General features: G+C 40.9%; 1 protein-coding gene across 2 annotated transcripts in view; it reads right to left on the reverse strand.

The window, feature by feature from the left end:
* LOC6635884 (uncharacterized) overlaps nucleotides 1-22,337 on the reverse strand; it is a 94,773-nt gene that overhangs the window by 7,710 nt on the left and 64,726 nt on the right. Inside the window, exons 1-3 of one of the 2 annotated variants that reach the window (XM_002059321.4) lie at nucleotides 21,976-22,130; nucleotides 8,210-8,723; nucleotides 1,828-3,718 (exon numbers count right to left, since the gene is read on the reverse strand). In XM_002059321.4, the coding sequence (XP_002059357.1) occupies nucleotides 1,828-3,718; nucleotides 8,210-8,667 (2,349 nt within the window). In that variant the 5' untranslated portion in view covers nucleotides 8,668-8,723; nucleotides 21,976-22,130. Of the gene's footprint in view, nucleotides 1-1,827; nucleotides 3,719-8,209; nucleotides 8,724-21,975; nucleotides 22,131-22,337 lie in introns of those variants that run through there. The other variant, XM_032436305.2, reaches the window with a different exon arrangement.

Below are 22,337 nucleotides of genomic sequence, written 5' to 3' on the forward strand. Positions count from 1 at the left end.
CATAATAAACCCCCATCAGAAATTCAGCAAACGGTTGTGCATATGTGTGTGTCAGAGTGTGTGAGTGTATTTAACAATAATAATAGTGATGGCGTCAATGCTGGTGACGTCCGGTGGTGACTGGCGACGATGGCGCTGGCAACGCATCCGCTGCTGCTGCTGCTGCTGCTGCTGCAGCTGCCACACGGAGGCAGCTCACGAAGCTGCCGTTGCCGCTGCAGCTACTTGTTGGTCACATTGCGGCCAAGGATAAAATTAATAAAAGTTTGCACGAACATCTCGACGGCAATTGGCTTGAGCCGAAATCGATGCCATTTAAATTGGCAAATTAATGAGCTGCCGTTGATGCACTCGCTGCACACACGAAAAATTCCACTGAATTACGCCCTCGACCGTGCTGTCAATTTTTTGATAAGTTCATGTGACCCAAAAAAAAAAAACAAAAAAAAAAAATACAGTTGCCCAGACTTGACCCAGAGATTTGTGTTTAGTGGCATTTAGCCAAGAGCATTAATCATACGCCTAGTTGGCCAAAGCTAACGCCCAGTAGCCCGCACAAAGAAAACCAACTGCAAGTTAAGCTTCGAGTTTGACCCATATTAAGTAATTCAGTTAATGCTGTAATTAATTAATTAATTGCCAAATGGCTTAAATAATTTGATTTAAAAATGTCGTTCACTTTCGAGAGCTTAGTCCATAGTTTTACAACAATTGACAATTGATTTTACTGAACTTTTTGGTAGGTATAATAAAATGTTGGTTTTTTTTTTTAAATAAATATTGGATGTTTGATGACCTTGTCAATATTTAGTTGACGGCTAAGTCAACTCGAGGTCTAGGTTTCAACTTTAAACAAACAAGTTGTTCTTTTCTATTAGTGCTAATGGGCTAATGGAAAGGAACAACTTGTTTGCGTTAATGCAAAACCTAGACCTCGAGCACGCTTAACTATCAACTTTTATATAAACATAATGAGCAATAAACAAGAATATATAAAAATATTAAAAATTTGTCTGTCAATAATCAATAATCTCTCAGCTCTGTCATCAGCTGACTTTGCCTCTTTCTAAGCTTTAACTTGTTGAGAATTGCAAGCGTCAAGCAACTGAAAAAGTTACAGACTGCATTTTCTAAACATTACACAAATTAACACGTAAGAGGTTCTAGTCGGGAGCTCCCGACTAGGGGATACCCTGAACCCTCTTCTTCCAACATTAAATGCATATATATATATTTTATTTTAGAAGCTATATGTCAAGTTTGGTGACTCAAACTCTTATTATTTACCAGAATTGTCCAAAAACAGGATATCGATGTCGATTTTTATCGATTGCTTGGAAACGAAGTAAGTTATCGATTATCGGAAACAAACTCGATCTGCGCGGGAACTAGGAGCATCTACATCTAAAATTCAAGTCTCTAGCTCTAATAGGTTTTGAGATCCTTGCGTTCATACATACGGACGGACGGACGGACGGACGGACGGACAGACAGACGGACATGGCTAGATCGACTCGGCTATTGATGCTGATCAAGAATATATATAAGGGACTTGCCGTGCTCTTAGTTTGAGTTCTCTACCCTTTCAATCTTGAAGGTTCCCTGTTTCAACTATTTTCGCCTGAAGGATCGATTTGTTAACCTGGTTCCCTTCATTGGTTTGATTTAATAGCCCGGCTTTTAATTTTAGCTATATGGGAATTTCGGGTTTGAACCTTTTTTTTTGGCTTAAATACTTAAAACTCTGCCTTATTACCAACTGTTCCTGCACTATACCAATTGCATTAGGCATAATTGCAGAGTATCCCTTGCACCGCATATACTTACATAGGAGAGCGTCGGATGTGCGCTGCTGATGACCAGTTCGCCGCCGCTGTGGCGTTGCTTGCCCAGCAGCGATTGATGCAGTCGATTGGTGCCGTAGTACATCTCCCAGATGCTCGGCTTTTTGCGATGCCATTCGGCTGTGTTGTCGATCTTGTCGAGACCGTTGCCCAGCCGCGATCTGGTGTTCTCCACGCTGAGCACGGGCTTGTGGAAGGTTAGATTGCGTTGCATTTGGGTGACCATGGTTGTTGTTGTTGTCGTTGCCTTCAGTTCCAGCGGTGGTGTGGGCGTGGGCGTGATTGTCGGTGTGGGCGTCTCCATGGTTGTAGGCGTGGCACTGCGCGATAACGTCATGGTCTCAATATAGCACTCGGCGACGGGAAACACCTCGGTGATGGATTTGCGTTTCATCTTAAAGTTCGGATCGCTGGCACAGCGTATGCTCATGATCTGTTCGCGCACGTTTAGCGGCCGACCGCAGGCGGAGATTAGGACGCCGTCGCGCACCGACTCGTAGGCATTCAGTTGCAGCTCACCTGCAAAGCTGCGCCTGCGCTCAAGCGCATTCTGCAGCCGCACCACATGCTGCTGGCGGCCCAGACCGCTGCAGAGCTGGCGCAGCTCCAGCTCGCTGTGCTGGTTCATGCGCTGCAGATAGGACTCCAGCTCGTCCTTGAGCGTTTGTATCATGCCCTCCAGCTCCTGCGGTATGTCTGTTGTGGGCGTGGGCGCCAGCAGGCGTATCTTGTCGCGCACATCCTCCAGCAGCTCGCGTGTGCTCTGAAAGTGCAGCTGATCTTCATAGCGTTTCGCATGGGCATGGGCCGATGATTCGTTGTCCACACGATAGGCATCCTCCGGGCAGGAGTTTATGTATTTGGCACACTTGTAATTGTTCTCCTCGAGCTGCTCGTCGCTCAAAAAACTCGGATTATCAATGCCTGCCAGCAGCAGCTGTTGCCGCTGTCGGCGTGGCTGTTGTTGCTGCTGTTGCTGTTGTTGCTGCTGCTGCTGCTGCTTGGGTTGCAGCAGAAATGCATCCAAATCGATGTCGAGCAGTGAGTCATCCAGCTGCTCCAGTTGCCGCTGTTGCCGCTGTGTGGCATAGCCTTCCATAATTGTGGGCAGCTGGTTGTAGGCGCGCAGCTTCTCGCCAATATCCATTGTGGCGCATGCTGCGGCAGCTGGCGCTTGCTGCGCATAGAGGCTGGGCAAGGTTTTCAAATGACGATCCAGATTCTCAATGCTTGTCTCCAGGATGCGCAGCTTGTCGCTGTAGTGCGGCTGCTCCTGCTGCTGCTGCTGCTGCTGGCTGTTGCCCACGGCTATTTGCTCCGTTTTATCCGCCGCTTGGTCGGCTGCCAGGCCCGTAGACATAGCATCTTGCATGTCCAAATGCTGACTAATCGCCGTCGTCTCTTTCTCATGGCCCGTCACTTTCGTTGGCAGCTGCAGCTGTGGCCGTTTGCTCTTGCTCTTCTCTTTATCGCTGGCTTCTAGGATATCTATGACCGGTTCGCAGTAGATGTGCTCGTCCAGCGAGTATGTGGAGCACACATGAGAGCTATAGTAACCGGACGAGCCGCTTTTATCGGTCGAATAGTGTGAGCCGCTTGCAGCTACTGCCGCAGTTGGTGTTGCTACCACAGCTGCCCCTGCTACTAATGCTGTTTTTGTTGTTGCTGCTGTGTTGGTGCCCAGGCCGGAGTCCGTAGTATGTGTGCTGCTGGCATTGGATGCCGTGGAGCGTTTCTTGTTGGCCACCACACTTGGCTTGATATCGTTCGGTCTGGTCACAGATGCAACCGTTTGGCTCTCAAGAGCAGCCGAGCCATTCGCGTGGATCATTGAGAGCGACGTTGTCAATGGCATTGAAGTCGTCGCATTGCCGCTGGACAAGGAGAAACATGGAAGAGAGCACAGTGTGAGAAAAATCATTGAGAAAACTCCAAAACACATATAAAATAAACACAAAACTCTGCTGAAAGGGAAACCGCGCGCAATGAAAGTGGTTTTGTGGCAAGCATGTTGTATGTGGGTTAGTAGTTTTCTTTACGACATGTTATTGTTGTTGCAGCAGCAGCAGCAGCTGGTTTCGCTCTCGATTTGCCGCCGTTTTTTGTTAGTTTGTTTGTTTGTGGCAGTCGCAGCTGTCAAATCAATAAATCTTCCAGTTGGACGCAACTTATTTAATGCTTGTTTAATGTGCCTGGAATTCTTGAACGGGGGTGCTCGGTTCGAGCTAGACCAGAGCATAAATTGTTAACATTTTAACGCATTTTTAAGTGCTGCCTAACAGGCGCACACACACACGTACACACACGCACACACACATATATATATATGGAAAAAAAGCAAACATTTAAAATTCAACATCAAAATTCAATTCCGAATCAAAAGAAACTCGTTCTAAACAGGATTTCAGCTTGAGTAACTGTTGCAATTGGTTTTTATTATAATTTTTTTTTTTTTGGATTTTTTGGCATGAGTTTCTTTAATTTTGAGCAGTTAGGTAGATGAAGCGGCGGCTAGTTTGTTAAATTCTAGTTTAATGTTTGCTTACTGAGACCAGGCGAGAGGTTCGAGCCGGCAACCTTTTTCTGAAGCAGCCTAAGGAAGTGTCTCACTAGACAGCAAGCTACCAAGCTTAGGAGTTCCATATATATCTTAAATCGGGTTGTTATAGATATATATAGATATAGTGCATAAAACCTATGCTGATGCCCTTAAAGTTTCAGTGGTTAGAACCAGCATCTTTCTTGTGAAGGTACCTAATGCAGCTGGGGACTGTAAGGAGCTATCCATAGCTCGAATTATGCTTGATAATTCGGTTAATACTTATTTTGTAATTGTTCTGTAAATAATTAAAGTATATAAAACTCATGGTAATCCCGTTTTAATTTCGGGGATTCGAACCATCATCCTTCTGGTTGAAGTATGTAAGTAAGCCAGCTGGGGACTGTAAAAAGTTATATATGTCTTCAGAAACTATCAGGAACAAGCTATAGCTCGAATGTTAGTTGATATTGTTCAGTGAATATTCAAAGTATATAAAACTCATGTCACATAATGGCATGGTTCGAACCAGCATTCTTCCTGTTAGGCAGCTAGAAACTATAAGGAGTGCAAATATTTATAGTATATAAAACTCATGCTTAATGCCCTTTCAGTTTTGGTAACTGGCTCACTTTAGTGGCTAGGTTTACAAGTTGACATGCATTCGTTGGCCCAGAGGCGCTGTTGTTGTGTGTGTATTAATTTAAGAACCGTTTTGTGTGCCTAACTTTGGGCACTGGGTCAGCGGCAACCTGAAGCGGTGGAGCGCTGTGAAAAATCGCTGGAAAATTGCGTAATAACGGTCTTCGTGTCGCTGCTTGTCGCCGTTCTTATATAGCAACTGTGACACTAAAATTGATAAGTTGCGTTCGGATCGGATCGGTTTGGTTCGGGTACGGACTTGGACTTGGGCTTGGTTTTCATTTTTTGGGGGGAGGGGCGGAGCTGCTGGAGGCTATGCAACGGTTATTAAGACCAGCTTGTTTATCGATGCGTTTAGCTTGGTTTTTCTAGTATTTTATTTTAGTTTTATTTATTTATTTTTTTTTTTTATTTTTGGCTTGATATGTAATCGACAAGGTTAACGTTCCATCGCGGCTTAGAGCATGAAATATTTTGCAATATTTGCGTATTTATTTGTGAGCCGTGTTAATTAAAATGTTCAGCCTCGTTTGCATGTCGGAACACGGGGCCGTTAGCTCAGTAACTAGAAAAGGTGCGAGAGTGTATGTGTGTGTGTGTGTGTGTCCGCTAATTATTGTTGACTTGGCTGCCAAAACAAATTACACTTTGGTCCAACTGGCTCTTGGCTTAGTTTTCAGCTTACCCAACGTCCTTCTGTCGAACCAGCTAACTGTACCCAACCACATATATATATGTATATACTAACTACGTCTGGTTAATAAATCAATCAAACTAATCGCGTTTCTATTGCGGGCGATTATTTTTGAATATATTTCGCACATGCTTAGCTAGTAAAGATTGCCTAAATGAGGCATTGACCCTGGCATAGCTACGCCCCGTACAATACTGAATACAAATTAACGCATCGGGCGCAACTAATGCCAGCTATATAACAGTCAAATTGACCGTCGAACTAACTGCATAACATGTGTCCAATATTATGGGAAGGTTACAGTTTATGCAATCAAAATTTCGATAGGAAGAGCAGCTACTGAAAAAACCTTCTACTTTTCTTGCTTAATATGCACACAGAGCAGGGCAATGGGAAAGGCAACACAGACAAGGCATGAAATTCCCATAGAGCCATAAACAAGATATCAAGTTTATATGCTCTGTTTAACGTATGCATGGTATGTGCCTTAATTGCATTAACCTTGGCTGCCATTGAAAGGAAGGGTTTCTGAATGCGAAATCACATTTGAGCCATGAGCCATGGGCTCTGAGCTCTGAGCCTGTTGCATGCATTCAAAATAACTCAAAATTGATTTTGGCTACTTTGTTGTTTTAGTTATATACAGTTTTTTGAATATTATATTATTAGCTAGTTTGTAATGCACTTGCTAGATCAGCTTTAGTAGTCGATTTGACTTATATCTATGTAAGTCTGTTTGTTTCTATGAAAAGAAGTCTCTTAGCTTTGAATTGAGTATATTGTAAATTTGTCCTTAACTGAATCTGATCCCTACATCATACTACCTTCCCCCAATACTCTAAACTTAAAAAAATATAGCTCAGTTTGAAAGGTAGACCCTTGCTTTTTGGTATATGCACATTTCAGCATACCACATTCAAGCCCTAAAAAATGCTTAATGATCGGACAATAAGCACCGAAGTTATTTGAGACTGCTTTCCCATAGCATGGAGCTAAGAAGAACCCCAGCCGACTATGCATATGTGTATGTGTGTTGCTATATGTATGTATAAGAGAAGGCGAGCATGTGTGTAACGGCAGCTGGACAGAGTTCAGGGTATCTGCTAGTCGTGCACACCCGTTAGGTGAATAGAAAAACAAAAACTATTTACAATAAATTGCACGATTTGATGGCACACATGTAAATATTTATATGCTGCTTGCTTTTCGCTTGCACATGCATGCATGAATGTACATATGCACGTTTAGTTATGTATGTAGAAATAATTCAAACCAAAACTGGCTGTGACCTCCAGCAGAGGAGCAGCAGCAGCGGCAGCAGCGGCAGCAGCAGCGGCAGCAGCAGTAGGCTGCCTCATATGTGGCTTCTTTAATTTCAATAAATAAACGTAATTGTTGCAGCTGGCTGCAGTTGCATTCATTGTTGTTGTTGCTGTTGACCGACGCGACGTCAAGTGTTTGGCAAGTCAAGTGGCTTCTGCTGTCGCTGAAAAGAGGTGAAGGCTGACGACAGGCGCCAAAAACCGCATTGCAACGTGCCACATGCAACTTGAACTTCGCTTCATTTACATGGCTGCTGTTGCAAGCTTAAAACTAAGCTGTCAGCTGCAGTTGCAGATGCGGGCAGCATACCTGGCGTATGCGTAATATTTGTGTGGCCCTTTGAAATGGCTCTGTTTAAGTGTGTTAAATTTAAGCATTTGATTTCCACAATAGCCAGTTTTTAATCAGCTTAATGCCGCGCTAATTGCCCTGGCATAACATAATTAAATTGCGTTTCAGATTTGTCGAGAGCTTGGGCGCGTAATGACTGTGCTGCGACCACAGCAAAAAGGGCCACTCGACGGCTGTTGGCCGTGAGGCGAAGGTCAGCGCAGCTCTTGGCCAGCTGCTGCCCGTTGCTGCACATTTGATGCTGTTGCAAGCCAAAACAAAACAAAATAAAACAAAAAAAAAAAACAAAGCAAAACAAAAGAGTTTACGGCTTGCAACCACTTCCTGCAAACAAGCGTTGGTGTATGCCAAGGCGCAAGGGCTTAGCTTTAAAATGTTAAGTCCAAAAAGGGAAATATTTATAATTTTTGTGTGCTTACAAGTGCCTACAGAGCAGGATCTTATACATATAAGTTGACGACATACAATAATGAGCTTGTTCTGCGTATATTTAAAAAAATGTGCACTTTACGTGTCTACCATTTGTAGTTAATGAAGAGCTTGTCGTTCTGATTAAGAATTATTCGATGACTCGCAGAACTATTTTACGGTTCGGAGATAATTCCTTATGTATAAGAGCAAAAGACAGGATAACATTCTTTAACTTCTGCTCTATGCATTGTCAATGAGTTTAGTATTATTTAGTATTAGTATTAGTATTAAGAGATATGGTTCGATCTATCTATTTTGTTTTAAGTTGCAGTTCATTAAAAGAATAATAAATAAAAATTCTGTAATTGAACCGGCTTGGTTCTATAGCTTGCTGTCAAGACTTACCTCTGATATGGATACTTCAGCATGGCGCGTGGCAGCAAAAAGTTATCATTTGTTGGCCCAGCAGCGAGGGCAACGCCACCAAGCTCCTGAGTAGCTCCGGCTCCTCCAGTGTTATGGCCCGCCGTTGCACCTGCTCCATCCGCAGCTGATTTCTGGCCAAAGAAGGCGCCCAGCCTGTGCAGATAGGCGAACTTGGTGTGGCTGCCGCTGCTGTTGCTCTCGTTGGCCACCGAATAACGTCCGCTGCTGGCGCGACTGTGTCTGCCCCCGGGCAGACCGTCGTCCTCGTCCTCCTCGTCGTAGGGCAGCACCTCGATTGCATCGAAGTCGTACGAATTGAAATAGGCCTGTTCCCGTGTACGCTTCACCTGGGCCGCCTCCGTGACATGATCGGCTGATATGTCCGCGGCGGTTTTCTTGCTCGTTGCCGTTGCCGGCGAACTTTTGCAAATGGGCATGGTCAAAGCACACACAAACACATTCAGCTCCCAAACGGGCTACGGATCAGTCTTGACTGCAAAGATTTAGATTCGAAAATTAGAAAATTGTAATTATAAATATAAAATAAAATGGATGAACCAACAAATGTTTAAACTTTCAGTTTTTAAAGCTTTCTTAGCTAAAATTGCAACAAAATTTAAAAAGAATATTGTATTTTCCGAAAGATTTTCAAGTTTAAGAACAGTTAAAAGCAAAAAAATAGCTTTATTTTTGGCACACATTTGTGATTTGTTTACTGCGAGGTTCTATTAAAAATGGTTTTTGCTGGGCGACAGCTTATGGCAGGCACTGTGCCTGCTGCTGCTGTTGGCACATGGCGGTGCATTAATTAGCAGTTGCTGAGGCAACACGAACCGACCCCAAAAAAAAAAGGTCTGCCGCCCCCCACTTGCCGCCAATTGCATAATGCAGCCCACGTCCTAAGCATATTTATGGCCAAAATGTTGCGCGTCTGGCAAATTGTTCGGTTGATAACTGACTACACTGAAAATCTCTGACTGACCCACGATGAGCATGTATTTTCCGGCAATCGCAACTGCCATATTCCACAGTCATTTCGGCACATAATTCGAAAATTGAAAATTCACGAGCCAAGTGCTAGCGATTTATGTAAAAGCCAGCCCCAACTGCCCAACTACCCAACTACCCAACTACCCAACTGCACGGCTTCCCAGCTGTGTGGCTGTCTGTTGTCTGACTGATGGCTATATACTTATATGATAGACAGTTAGATTTGCAGATAAGTGCGCCGAGAGGCTAACACGTAATGCAGACACAGCGCGCTGACAGCTTCATCATTTCTCTAGAGGATCGAGCAAGGGAGCCCTGATGATTTGTGCGGTAATCGGAGGCGGCAGGTTCACATATTTTTCTCACATTCCCAGCCAAAGAGCTCGCAACAAGTTGCCAACTTTCTTTTGCTTGAGTTCGAGTTCTACAACTTTATTCGCTTTGTGCTTAGAATTAGTTGGGCCTCAAGTTCCTATGCAAACATCTTCGATAAAATTATGTATATATATTTGTGATCTAGTATAAACAAATTTGGAATTTACGACCTTCGACACATAAGTAAGCCATACCTTAGCATTATCGTGCTACCATATCTTATGTCTCTATGGGATAGATAAAATCGATCGAAATGAGTTTTTGTGTGCCCAACTTTTCTGTAATTCAAGATATCGTCCGTAAGCAAAGCAATAACTGTTAAGCGAAAGGGTATTTGGATTCGGCACGCTCAATGTGCTCGTTCTTTCTTGTTAAATGCCTCATTTGATTTCTTTCTGTGGCAGCTGTGTCCGCTGCAACCGCACACTTAATGATAGCAATAATTGCAAATTAATCATCGGTCGTGTTACCATATGACGACGATGCCACCGATGCCGATGCACATTTGTGCCATGGTCAACGCTCGTTGGAAACTCAAGTCAAGTTTTTTTTTTTTCTAGTTCTCTTTGGTGACAACTCAAAGTTACAGCAGTTGCCAGTTGGCAGGTGAAAAACCAAAAGAAACAACTAAAGCAAAAACAACCAAGGGAAACTAGAAAATGTACGTGAAAGATATGTGTGCAGGCGAAGTACCGACAAGTAAATACCCTAGTCTACAGCAAATAAATACCCGGTGAGTTTTGCATTAGTAAAACCAAATTCCAACTACTTTCTAGTCAGGTTCGTCTAAACGCCATTTGCTAGGGTATAAAAGTAGTTGCCAATGTTTTGTTGCCTTTGCAATGGGAGCAGCAAGTCAGTCGGCCTAATGTAATTTAGGTTTCGACCTGGACTTGGACCTGAAAGAGCGTCACATCCATCTTCATTTGAGGGCCCCTTATTGATGGGCAGTCTGTGAAGCATGCCGCAGTTCTTTAACCTCACGAGCCTGGCAAATGACAGACAACAGAAAATATGCAAATATTGCATAAATTTATTACTTAATATAAGCTATATATAAATTGTTGTGAACGTCGGGCAAACAAATGCCAAAAGTGTGCCGTCATGTGGCTTGCTGTATCTCTTCGAAAATTGATTTTTGTCTTATTCGCATCATGAACGAACAATTAAGAGGCTCAAGCTGCTCCGGCAGCTACTTGAAGCACACAGAACTATGTTTAGCCAGAGACGTGAGGATTTTTATTTATAGTACAATTTTCGGCGACAGCCCGCGGCAGCTTTTGATATTTCATTTGGATGATGAGTCAATTGCTGCGCAAACAGAGACATCATTCGATGGAGGCACACGTCAAACTCTGTGGCCCATAATAAGTAACAAGCGTGCAAACTACTCAATTTCCGAATGTGCCCTCTTCCTCCTCAACTTGACTTTTAGTTTTGATATGCATTGAATTTATCGAGCAGGCAGCAATAGCCGGCGGCGGCGGCCTAAAACAAAAGACTTGGGCGACAAACTTGTCGTCGATCAGCGAAACAAAGCGACTAACCAAACAAGACTCAATCTACATGCATACAAAAAAAAAACAAAAAAAAAAAACGGGCGGCAATCACAATAGATATACTATTTATCTATATCTACTTTACACTCGGCATTGCAAAACGATGTCGCAAACAAAACCACAAAAAAGCTAAAACAAAAACAGCAGCAACAGCAAAATAAATATAACGCCTTATCTTCAAACGCACATTGGGGCAAAGTGGCTCAAGTAATAGAAAAGAAATATTTGCTTTGATATATGATAGATGTGTGTTATATATTTAAATCTATTTGTACTAGAAATCGAACCTCAACCAAAGAAACTACCTCAAAAACAACCGAAGCAAAACACAAAATATCTTTTTCGAGAATTGTTCGGTTCCAAATAAAAAGCTTGTCCATTTAATCAAAAACGTCAACTTTAACGCCAGGAGGAAAACCTAAATTTAGCCATGTGGCAAAACAGGTTCACGAACCGCGAAAAGCTGGTTCGAACCACCGAAATTGCTTTTCGCAAAATTAAGTTTAAGTTGAAGACTGTGGAAAACAAATTACGAACGGAGTGTAAGGGTAGGAAGCTGGCTTAAACCGCGTATCAAACTCTACAGGAAGCGTTTATTATAAGTTTATGAAGAACTATTTAACGCACAGAAGGAGACATAATCAAAATCGCACCCCAGAATGATTGTGCGAAAAGTAGCTTCTTATATAGCAAGCTATATGTTTATAGATCACTTAATATCTGATCTGTGACACTATGCGTAGCGCACAGTTTTTGCTAATGTTAATGTTAGGCAAGGCAAAGCAGGCTGCAAATTGAAAGACAATAAGCTATCTTTGTAGCGTGTTGTTGTTATGGCATCTTGCCACTTGCTATTGTTGCAGGCATTTCAAACGCTGCAAGCCGCCTGAAGACGCAACATTGTCCCAACGCCTTGTTAAACAAAAAAAAAAACTTCAGCTCAACACTATTGCAGGCCCGCCCCTAGGCAGACGCCAAAGAAAAGGTCAAAGATGTTCACAAAACTAGGAAGAGGTGTGGGGTGGGTTAAAGGGGGGGGGGGGGCATTATGCAAGGGGTTTTGACTCATGAATGGGTTTTCAAATCTAAAAGAAATATTATCAAAGTGCAGATGTTAAATGGTCGAAACACGGCGCTCATGCTGATGATGTGGGAATTGGTGGCAACTTTACGGCCCGTTGCACCCACAATTTGACGGCACACTCGCCGCAGACGACGCCGTTGTCATTGAGGTGTTCCGAATGGCCGTTATTAGTGCGCACAAAACCTTTAATTAGTCGGGCAATGTAAGAGCCAAAGCGACATTTTGCAATGCCCGATTGCGACAAGAGACACAAGAGACCCAAGCGCGGCCACATTTTGCAATTAATGCGGCTGAACTCCGCTAATGCCATATTATTATGAGCAAGCAAGTGTGTGCGAGCGTGTGCCAGTGTGTGTGCCTGATAAAAACTCAGTGGGTTAATGTTAATTGCAGGCACACTATTCGCGCTTTTTGTACGCCTAATTGCATGGCTTTGGCGGCGATGTGGAAAGCGCGCGCCTTTTGCTTTTCCACGAATAATAAAACGGCAAACAAATATAAGTCGGCTTTTCAATCCAAAAATCGTTAGCGATTTAGTTCTTGGCAGCTCCATATTCAGCTTGCCCCAAATTGTGGCTGACAATATAGATGCTTGTTCCATTGTGGCCAAACACGACAAACACTACAAAATATGAGTAGCTAGGCCAAGTGCCACTTGTCAGCAGGCTCTGAGCATGTTGGAACAGCAAAAAATAACTAGAAAAATAAAACTAGACACAACCCCGCATTTATGTCCTCATGCACTTTAGTGGCACTTGGCCAGAGCAACAGCCAGAGCAAGTGCTGCAAATACGCACTAAATGCAACTGCAGGTCCTCTTTTTTCTCATCTTTTTAATCTTAACTCAAGCGCACTACAAAAAGCAGATGTAGCCGCATGTGTATCTGTATCTGTAACTGTATCTGTGTGAGCTAAGCTGCGAATGCTTTGCATTGCGGCTAAAAAAAATGTGCATGTTATGAATATGAGACATTTTTGCTTTTCACTAATTCCGTTTTTATATACACTAAACCCATTAAAAATGGGAACATAGGGCATTATGTAGCTATGCAAATTTCCTTAAAGGATACAACGGGACGACAAGCTAAGTCGATCAAGCCAAATCTATCTGCATGTCATATAACTTCGTAAAATAGTAGCAAGAGCATTGGCAAACCTTTAATATTTATTCTCTTGTATCACACACAGAACAAGATTATAATTTTTTGTTCAACATCTAGTCCCGTTTTTAATAATTGCGATAAATCTAGATTTATAAGACATGTTTAAAAGCATCACTCGAAAAATATATAAGCTGGATACACCAAACTTGTTAGACTAAGAATATTTTACTTTTTGGCTACATCCCCCTACTTCTTTTCATATTATATAAATCATTAAATTTTGAAGGTAAAGTCTCGGTATATGCACACTTTTGTGTGCCTTATTGTCCTGAAAATTTCATGCAGATCGGACAATAGACTCAGAAGTTACTCCAGAGTGCAGTTCCCGAAAATAGTATGCGACTGTAGAAGGCAGCCGAGGGTATCTTCTGGTCGGACACGCTCTAACATTTTTTTGATTATAAATCCGCGCGCAATTTCTGAATGGATTTTTTTATTCTAACTCTGTAATTTCCTTCGAAATTGTGCGCAGCTTTCGAAAAGAGACTTTATATAATATATAAGCTGTAGCTTTTCATGTGCGAGAGCCTTACATGAGTAGATTATCATAGCAGGCAAATCAAAAGGAAAAAAAATTAAAATAATGTGCGAAAGTTGTGAAAAGCAGTCTGGTCACACTGGATAAAGGCGTTTTGCTTGTCGTCGCCTGGTTATAAATCAACTGGATATGTGGTCCGCTCTTGAAATGCATGTCTAATTAGCTGGAGATAAAAATATACATATACATTCATATACATGTTTATAAAAGTGTGCACACCCAAGCACACACACACACACACACACACACACACCGTAGACAAATCCATTCCAATGTCTGGCCATTCTATTTTTGGGCGAGTGCTTCTGCTTTTTGGTGGAGTGTTATTGATGGCCAACAGCATCTGGCCACAAGGTTAGTTTCGGATTGGAACGCATCGTTCTTCAAACAAGACAATCTCTGGTTACAGCAAATACGAAACGAAGCATTATGAGAATTTGGCAGCATATTGTTGCTGATGTGGAAGTGAGGCTGGTCACACTTCAAAGTCAGGCAGCGACTCAAGGGCAAGGTTCCGTTTGGGCTTTGCATAATTTTTCAACTCCGTCTACATATTGTCCACAGTTCTAGTGAAGCCCCACTCATAACTGCACATGACACACACTCATAGACACGCACACACACACTCACACGTTTCCAATGCTGCCCCCGGGGCCATTTACATAATCTTCGACTTTGACGCTGGGCTCGTTTCTGAGCGTGGCTGCCTGTTGCGATTTATTGGCTGCCAGTTCGGGCCTTAGTTGATTGCCAGCCTCCGCTGGCTCTTGGCCATATTTATAACCTGCACTTAATAAAGCTCGTTTAATTTTATAACTTATTTACACGTATCTTTGGCTATTTTTATTTTTATGGCAACTCCAAACTAACTTAATAGCCAAGCGCTAAATAATTAAATAAATCATATATTAATAATCGCGCTAGTAAAGCGCATTATTTAAGGGCCTTCAGCTAATTAAAAGCACATATAAAATGGGAAAAATCCGCGTATTACGCAAATATGCTGTTACATCCATTAGATATGCGATTTATCTTTATGTAATTAGCATCAAACATACGCGTTCTTATGATGTCTATTTGTAAAAGGCAGAATTCTCGGGTATTTTCATTAGCGCTTGGAATAGTTTATATTTCTTTTATGGTCTATTAATGGTAAACACTTGTGCCCGCACGGCTCATCTATTTATACTCATAACAAAATGATAAAAAAATACATTAATGAATTCATAACAATATGTTGAAAGCAAGTTCAAGCTGAGAGTGACCAGGCTTAGAGATACCTAGTTGATAAAATTTAGAAATAACATTGGATATACTAAGCAAATCAAAGCATGCAGGCTTATGAGAATTGCAAAGAAAGGCGCCATTTGAAAAAAGGCGTAAAAATCCAGAAAGTTTTACTTAGGTTTATGAAAATCGCATAGAAGGGCGATATTTGGAAAAGGTAGGACGGAGAAAGTGTAAGAAAGCGGATGAATAGAGAAAGAGTTAAGGCAGCAGACGGGGCAGAGTGGGAAAGAAAGAATGGAAGTGAGAGAATGTGCGTGAGAGAGAGGGATGTAGAGATAATAGTCTGACATACCCACTTGTTATATGCAGAGGGTATACAAATTTGAACTTGAAACGTAGATAATAAAGGCGCCCTTTGAAATGAGCCAAACAAAAAAAATATACAAAATATATATCACTTGACGTTGTAAATGAGAAGAGAGTGGAACAACAGCAAAGAATTGTCGAGCGAGCATCCGCTGTAGGAAAACAAAACAAAAACACAAAAAACCATAAAATAGACTTATGATTAAGAAGACAATCCAACTGTCTCGGTTTTGAATATAGATTTCTCCATAGATCCGAGTGCTCTATATGCCTGAGTGTGCTCGTATAATCGTTTATTCGTATCGTTCAGAGCCAAGGTCAATATCAGTGGCGAAGTCAACGACGGCACTCGTCGCTCCAAATGCAAAAGTCTCTGGCAACAGCAGAAATCCACACGCACACATCGGCACATCACATTTGACATTTAATTTTCGGTTCATCTCATGACTCAATGGCCCAGCTGGAGCCAAAGACCTCAAATGAGACCCCCCTGTCTGAAAGGCCGCAAGATTAAAGAGCGCCGATTGCTGCAGCAGCAAGTGCTACGAGTATACGATATTCGGTAATCGTTATTCGGTAGCAACAGGTGTAATTTATTGTCTGGCTTTTGGGCATTGTTGGGCCTGAACTTGAAATTGTGTAATGCCCCACAGAGCAACAGCAATAGTTGGTCAACAAAAGGGCACAAAGCCGGCCGGAAATCCGCGTTTTTGGGTCAAGCAGCGGGCGCTACTTATTAATTGACACGAAAATCATCATCTCTATTTATAAGAAATTGTTTGTTTTGACTTTGTGATTTAGTTATTAATGATTACATGATGACGATTCATGCGTTGTGGGAAATTTCGACCGCAAGTGTGAAAAAGTACATACACCTTTCGGTAAAACCTGTGTGTCTAAGATTAGGCGAGCAAACTCTCGGTCTTTAAACTTGATTGCCAAAGAGCCTTATAGAAATATATGTGAGAAATTGTTTCGCTCGTTTCGCAAAATCCAGCCTTTTTAGGTGAAATCATATTTATATGCATATATTGATTTTTATTTTGTCTAAAGTTATATCTTTATATATAGAAATATCTGCACTTGCGCCATTTGAAACTAATCCCAATCAGATACAGTCCATCAAGTTCGGCTGCCAATTAGTGAAACTTTTGTTTTCGTTTTCAAATGAATTTGCTTTATGCATATCTTAGGCGGGAACCCCCTCTCCCTACACACACACAAACACACACACACGTGTCCAGCCCAACGTGTCTGAGTTAACAACAAACTGCAAAAGTAACTCTAGGCTCTGTTCATGCAGAGTTTATACCCTATATCAAACGGGTATATGGGCACATCTTGCTTTTCACATGTGTCTTAATTAAATTACATTTTTATAAGCTTGCGATTCCTTTGTTGTAGGGTTGTATGTGCTTTAAGGGTATATATAATAGTGGGAAAAGGGTATTCTGTTAGTCGAGTAAGTTTCTGTCGAATAATCGAACAGCAATAATCAACAAGAGTGCAACATTTGCATGCAGCGCGTGTTGCCTTTGTCCGTGGCTTGTCATTTTGTGGTCTATTGATGCTGCACACACACTCAGACACACTCACACACACACACGCACACACACACAACAGCACTCACACCAGATTGACAGTAGTTATATTTACATTGTGATCTTTTGTCTTTGGCTGTCGTCCACATGCTAATGTCATTGTAAAACTGGTTTAATGCCGCATTTAAATGTTTTCATCGTATTTATTGTAGCTTTTCATGCCAATTTGTGCGTCCGATTGGGCTTTTTATGATGAAAATTAGCTGCATACTCATGCATATTAGTGGGTTTCTGGTTCAAGTCTATGTCCCATTGAGGCATTGTCTCTGTGAACAATTAAAGCCCAATTTAAATCAATCGAAAGTTGATATATATCTATATCGATGTCACGGATGAACCCCCCTATCCCTCCCCTGCCCACCCGCCTGAACTTGAGCAATGGTAATTCAATTAAATATATGTTTATATTCGTCTGAACACGGGTGAGCTGGGAACTGACTACGGACTGCGAGAAGTTGTTAAAGCACTTCAATTCTGGTTTTAGCATAAAAGTTGGACAATTTCACAGTTAATTAGTCGACGCGAGTCTCAATTTATTGCGTCTGTTTTTTTTTTGGGCGCCTTCTTAGCTGGGGCTTATTTCATTCAACACCGAGACTATCGATCAGCTTGGCATACATTAAATAATTAAATGGCACAACATGCTATTTAAGAGCCCATTTGTCAACCAGTTGCTGAAAAATCGAAACTATTAAGAAAAACAAAATCTATATCAAATATCAACAGAACTTCAAATGCAAAAACTAGTTTATCTGTGTCGTGTCCAGCCCAATTCATTAGCCAAATATTATAATTTATATGCGCAGATGATAAAGTGTTTCAACTTTGGAGGCAACCCTCGTCTTAGAATTAACACTGTGATCACATTTTGCATTATTTATTCATATGTCTAAATACCATATAATACTTAGTTTTTGGTTAAGAAGAAACGTGTTTCGATTCTTTGTGCTTATCATCAGACTGAGTTGACTTTTTGTATATTTCTTAAATTTATTTCTGTTAAGGCGTCTCTTGATGTGTTTGTTTCGCTTTTTGTATATTTTTTTAAAGTATTTAAATGTTTTTTCATTGTTTTTTTTTTTTTTTTTTGTTTTTTGGTGTAGCCAATTCCGGTTCGACGACCCTTTCACTTATTAGAGCGGAGCGAATTCCACAAGTTCACAAATAATTGAATTAAGATCTGATTTGGCATATATATGCATATATATATATATGTAATTGATTCAGCTGGTATCAGCTGCAAACCAATTGCCATATTCGAAATTCAAGAGCCACGCATCGTTAAGCAAATAAATACAATTGATTAAATAAATAAAACATGCAACAAATACGAGCTACGAATATTGAACATCGGCACATTTCAAACAATGCAAATCTGGTCTTTTTTATGCCCTCTACTCATTGAAAATGGGCAAAAGGGTTTCGTTTTTTTGTGCCAATGCATTAAAAAGCCAGAATATCACTTCTCCGCCCCTTTTAGGTATCTATGCTAGCCATGTCCGAGGTCTGTCGGTATGAACGCCACGATATCACAATATACAAGAGCTAGAGGCTAGATAAATTAAACGAAGAGCCTCCTAGTGCTCACGCAGTAAAATTTTGTTTCAGTTAATCGATAACTTACCCCGCTTCCAAGCAATCGATAAAAATCGATATAAACAAAAAGGTACAGGGTATTCCCTAGTCGGGCACTCCGGATTAAAGCATATTTTTTGCATTTGGCATTGTACTTCGATTTGGGTTTCGGCTACTCCCGACTTTGCATGTTCAAGTAGCTGCATGCGAGGGTCAACTATTAACTAATAAATATATATTAATTGGCTGGCAGCGTTAACGAGTGACATCACACTCGATAATTGGCAAGGGTATCTAGGCATCGGCTTGCCAGATGTTAGGCCTACTTGCCTGTTAGCATAAATTCTTCTGTGGAATCATGAAAGTGGATATGGCCTTTCGACATACTTGATCTCCTTTTTAAGAATAGAAAATTCGCTTTTTAATTACATTACAAACTGCTTGCGTCATCTGGCTCATCGCTAGTCGTTGACTATAAATAGTCAGCGCTTAAATATATCTTGGAGCTCACAATAAATTTATAATCGACTAATTGTGGGTGTTGATGCGCGTTGAATGAGGCAACAAGCTGGCAATGACTGGCCACCAAACGTGTTAAGTTATTTAATTTTGTTTAAATATTTTACAAATATTAAAAAAAAAAAAACAACAACATATAAATATTCGCATTTAATTATGCGGTTTTAGCACTAATCGAATTATGTTAACAAATATGCAAATTGCAATATTGGCAAAGTGCAAACGTAACAGAAACCGCTGTAACCACAATTGCTAATTGCGGTTACTTTTTTTTTTTTGTTACCAAGATGCGGGTGTAAAAGTAACCAGGTCCTAAAAAGTGCCAGTGCATAAAACGGGGGTTGCTTCACGTGTTTTACATGCCCACTATTTTTCGGGTTTGAATTGTGAATCGAACCAGCGACTTCACTTATGTAAAACCCTGTTTATAAAAACAAGCCTAAAGGCAGGCAGTTTATTCTTACTGTTAACCGAACTAGCGACTTCTCTATTTACGGTTCGAATTGTGAAACGAACTAGTGACTCCTTGTTTTTTGTTCGATTTATAAATCAAGCCAGCGACTTCTCTTTTCTTTCTAGCTGCCACGAAATGTGGCAACAGCTGGCGCACTTGTATGCTTTTTGAGGCCAACGCCCACAACAGCTGCTCGCAACAGCAACAACAACAACAAACTATCCCAAGTATCTTGCGGAGCGGAGGAACACATGTGAAACATATGACAAAATATCTGTGAGAGATGAAAAGAAAGACAGCAAAACCTATCTAACTTGCACTTTTGCATATATCAAATGATTTTGGACTGTTTTTGTTTGTTTTTTTTTTCTGTTAGTTTTCAGCTTTGTTTACGCCCACGTTTTATGGCTTTTTGATTATGTTAAAATGTATAGAAAGAGCTTAAAAAAAGCACAAATTAGAGTTTATCTACATATGACTAAATTTATAATGCTCGTGTTCTGTCAATGTGTCGATAGACATCCAACTTTATGCGTATATGGGTTAGATAATAAATGGATTCAATTTGCATACATGATGCTAGAGAGGGGGGCGCCCCTCCCTCTCCAGGTCTTTCTCTCGATTTTGGTTATGTTTAGAATTGGGATTTCTGTTTCGATGTCGATTTATGTGCATAGTGCAATTAGCTAAATGCCCAGAAAAAATCAACATAATCAATCGTATATTATGTCATTTCAGATAGGTTTGTCTAATGAACTCTGGCAGATAATTTGACAATTTTCAGCAAACATTATCATTAATCAATTTGGTTAATTTGTTTGCAAATGCAAACATGGCTGTATGCGCGCGAAACGGGGCAGGGCGGGGCGGGGCGTTGCCTTTTACAACATTTTATGCCTGCTCATTAAATTCAGGATGGCATTATCCTGTTTTATGCGAGTGCTTTTTGTATTGTTTTTTTTTTATTCTAAATTTATTTTTTTGCGTAATTCCATGCCTTATCTAATTCATGCAAATTTCGTATCTGTTTAATGGCGCAATAAATGGCTAAAAAAAAAAAAAGCTCCATGCGGATTTGCGGCCAACTAATTTGGTTATTTCTGCCGTAATTAGTTTATGTTAATTGGCTTTTGTTGCTGGCAACCTTTTAAAATTAAATTAAATGCGCTGCTGTTAAATTCAGTTGCGGTTGCATAAAGTCTTGCAGTTGCAAACGTACAATTTGTTTCTTTCAATTTTTTAAAAAACAATTTTTTGTTTTTTTGCGCAAAGCAAACTTGTTCAAAAGTCAAATGGCCAAACAAGAAATTGTTTTATATTATTGTTAATACTTTTAAGCTGCATAATTGTTTGTTCTCTTGAAATTTTTATGTCCGTTTGTCTTAAATACGCTTGTAGAGATGGTATTTTAATTTTATGAGGAAATGTGTGACGCATAGAAGAAGACAACTCCGATGATCTGTATATACAAAGGCGTCTGCATAGCCAGATCTGTCTGTTTGTCCAAATAATATAGTTGACCTACATTTGCATTTGGGATATTTCAGAGGTATCTTATCAACAGAGGACTATATACTATACTATTTACTAGTCTTCTATATACTATGCTATATCCTACTATTATACTTCTAGATTCTACTACTACTATATCATATGGCTTAATAGGCAGAATCTCTCCAAAAAAGCTTTGCTTTTCCAGATTTTTATACTCAGATATTATAATCTACAAAGCACTCTCCACTACTCGCACTTAAAGGGTATTTCAACTTCGACCTGCCGAAGTTAACAGTTCTTTCAGGTTTTCTGTTTTTGCATATTTTCGGCTTATTTCAAAAACAAAACAAAAGCTCAAACATTGCACAGCCCGCGAAACAGAAACCTGGGCTGGTTGGGGAGGGAAGGGGTAGTGGGGGAAATGAAGATGCGCAAAGCGCACGCCAAAAAAAAAAAAAAGAAGCGAAAAAAAAAACCGAACTTATGCAATTTCTTTTCTGTTTGTTTTCAATTTCTGCTGCTGCGCTTTGGCTTTTGTTTCTTTTCTCTTCGTGTAAAACACACGCCAGCGAATTTAATGCACATTTTAATTTATTTTTTATCTTCTTCACATTTTCCATACATAATTTTCACAGTTTGGCACAGAGCTCACGAAATTGTGTCAGGCGGGCACTTTATTTATTTTTTTTTTCAAATTTTTTTTTAAATGCCTAAATAAATATTTGTTGCCTGATAACAGCGGCAGTCAATGTTGCTGTTGTTGTTGTTGTAACTGTTGTTGTTGTTATGGTATGCACCTTATTTACGTAGTGTTGGCTGGATGCTGCTGCAGCAGCACTTGATGCGGATGCTGATGCGTGTTTTTGGGCCCAAGCTTTGAATATCGTGTCTGCCTCTTCGCGCAGCAACCGATCGACCGACGCGAACGACTGGCAGAAAGAAACTGAAAACTAAAACTGAAGACAAGAGCAAGACAAGAGCCACCGGGCCCCACGCTATGCGCGCCGTTAGCTTGCTGCGCTGCCGCTGCTGCTGCTGCTGCGGCTGCTGTCAGTGTTGTCAGCTGCGTTTTTTTCCCGCAACAACTAGCTTTTTTCAAGCGACGCATCAGTTGTGCTGCCTACTTTTGGGCCCAAGTGTAATAGTAAGAAAAAATGTA

The sequence above is a fragment of the Drosophila virilis genome, chromosome 5 (assembly GCF_030788295.1).
Source record: "Drosophila virilis strain 15010-1051.87 chromosome 5, Dvir_AGI_RSII-ME, whole genome shotgun sequence".
Taxonomy (NCBI): Eukaryota; Metazoa; Arthropoda; class Insecta; order Diptera; family Drosophilidae; genus Drosophila; species Drosophila virilis.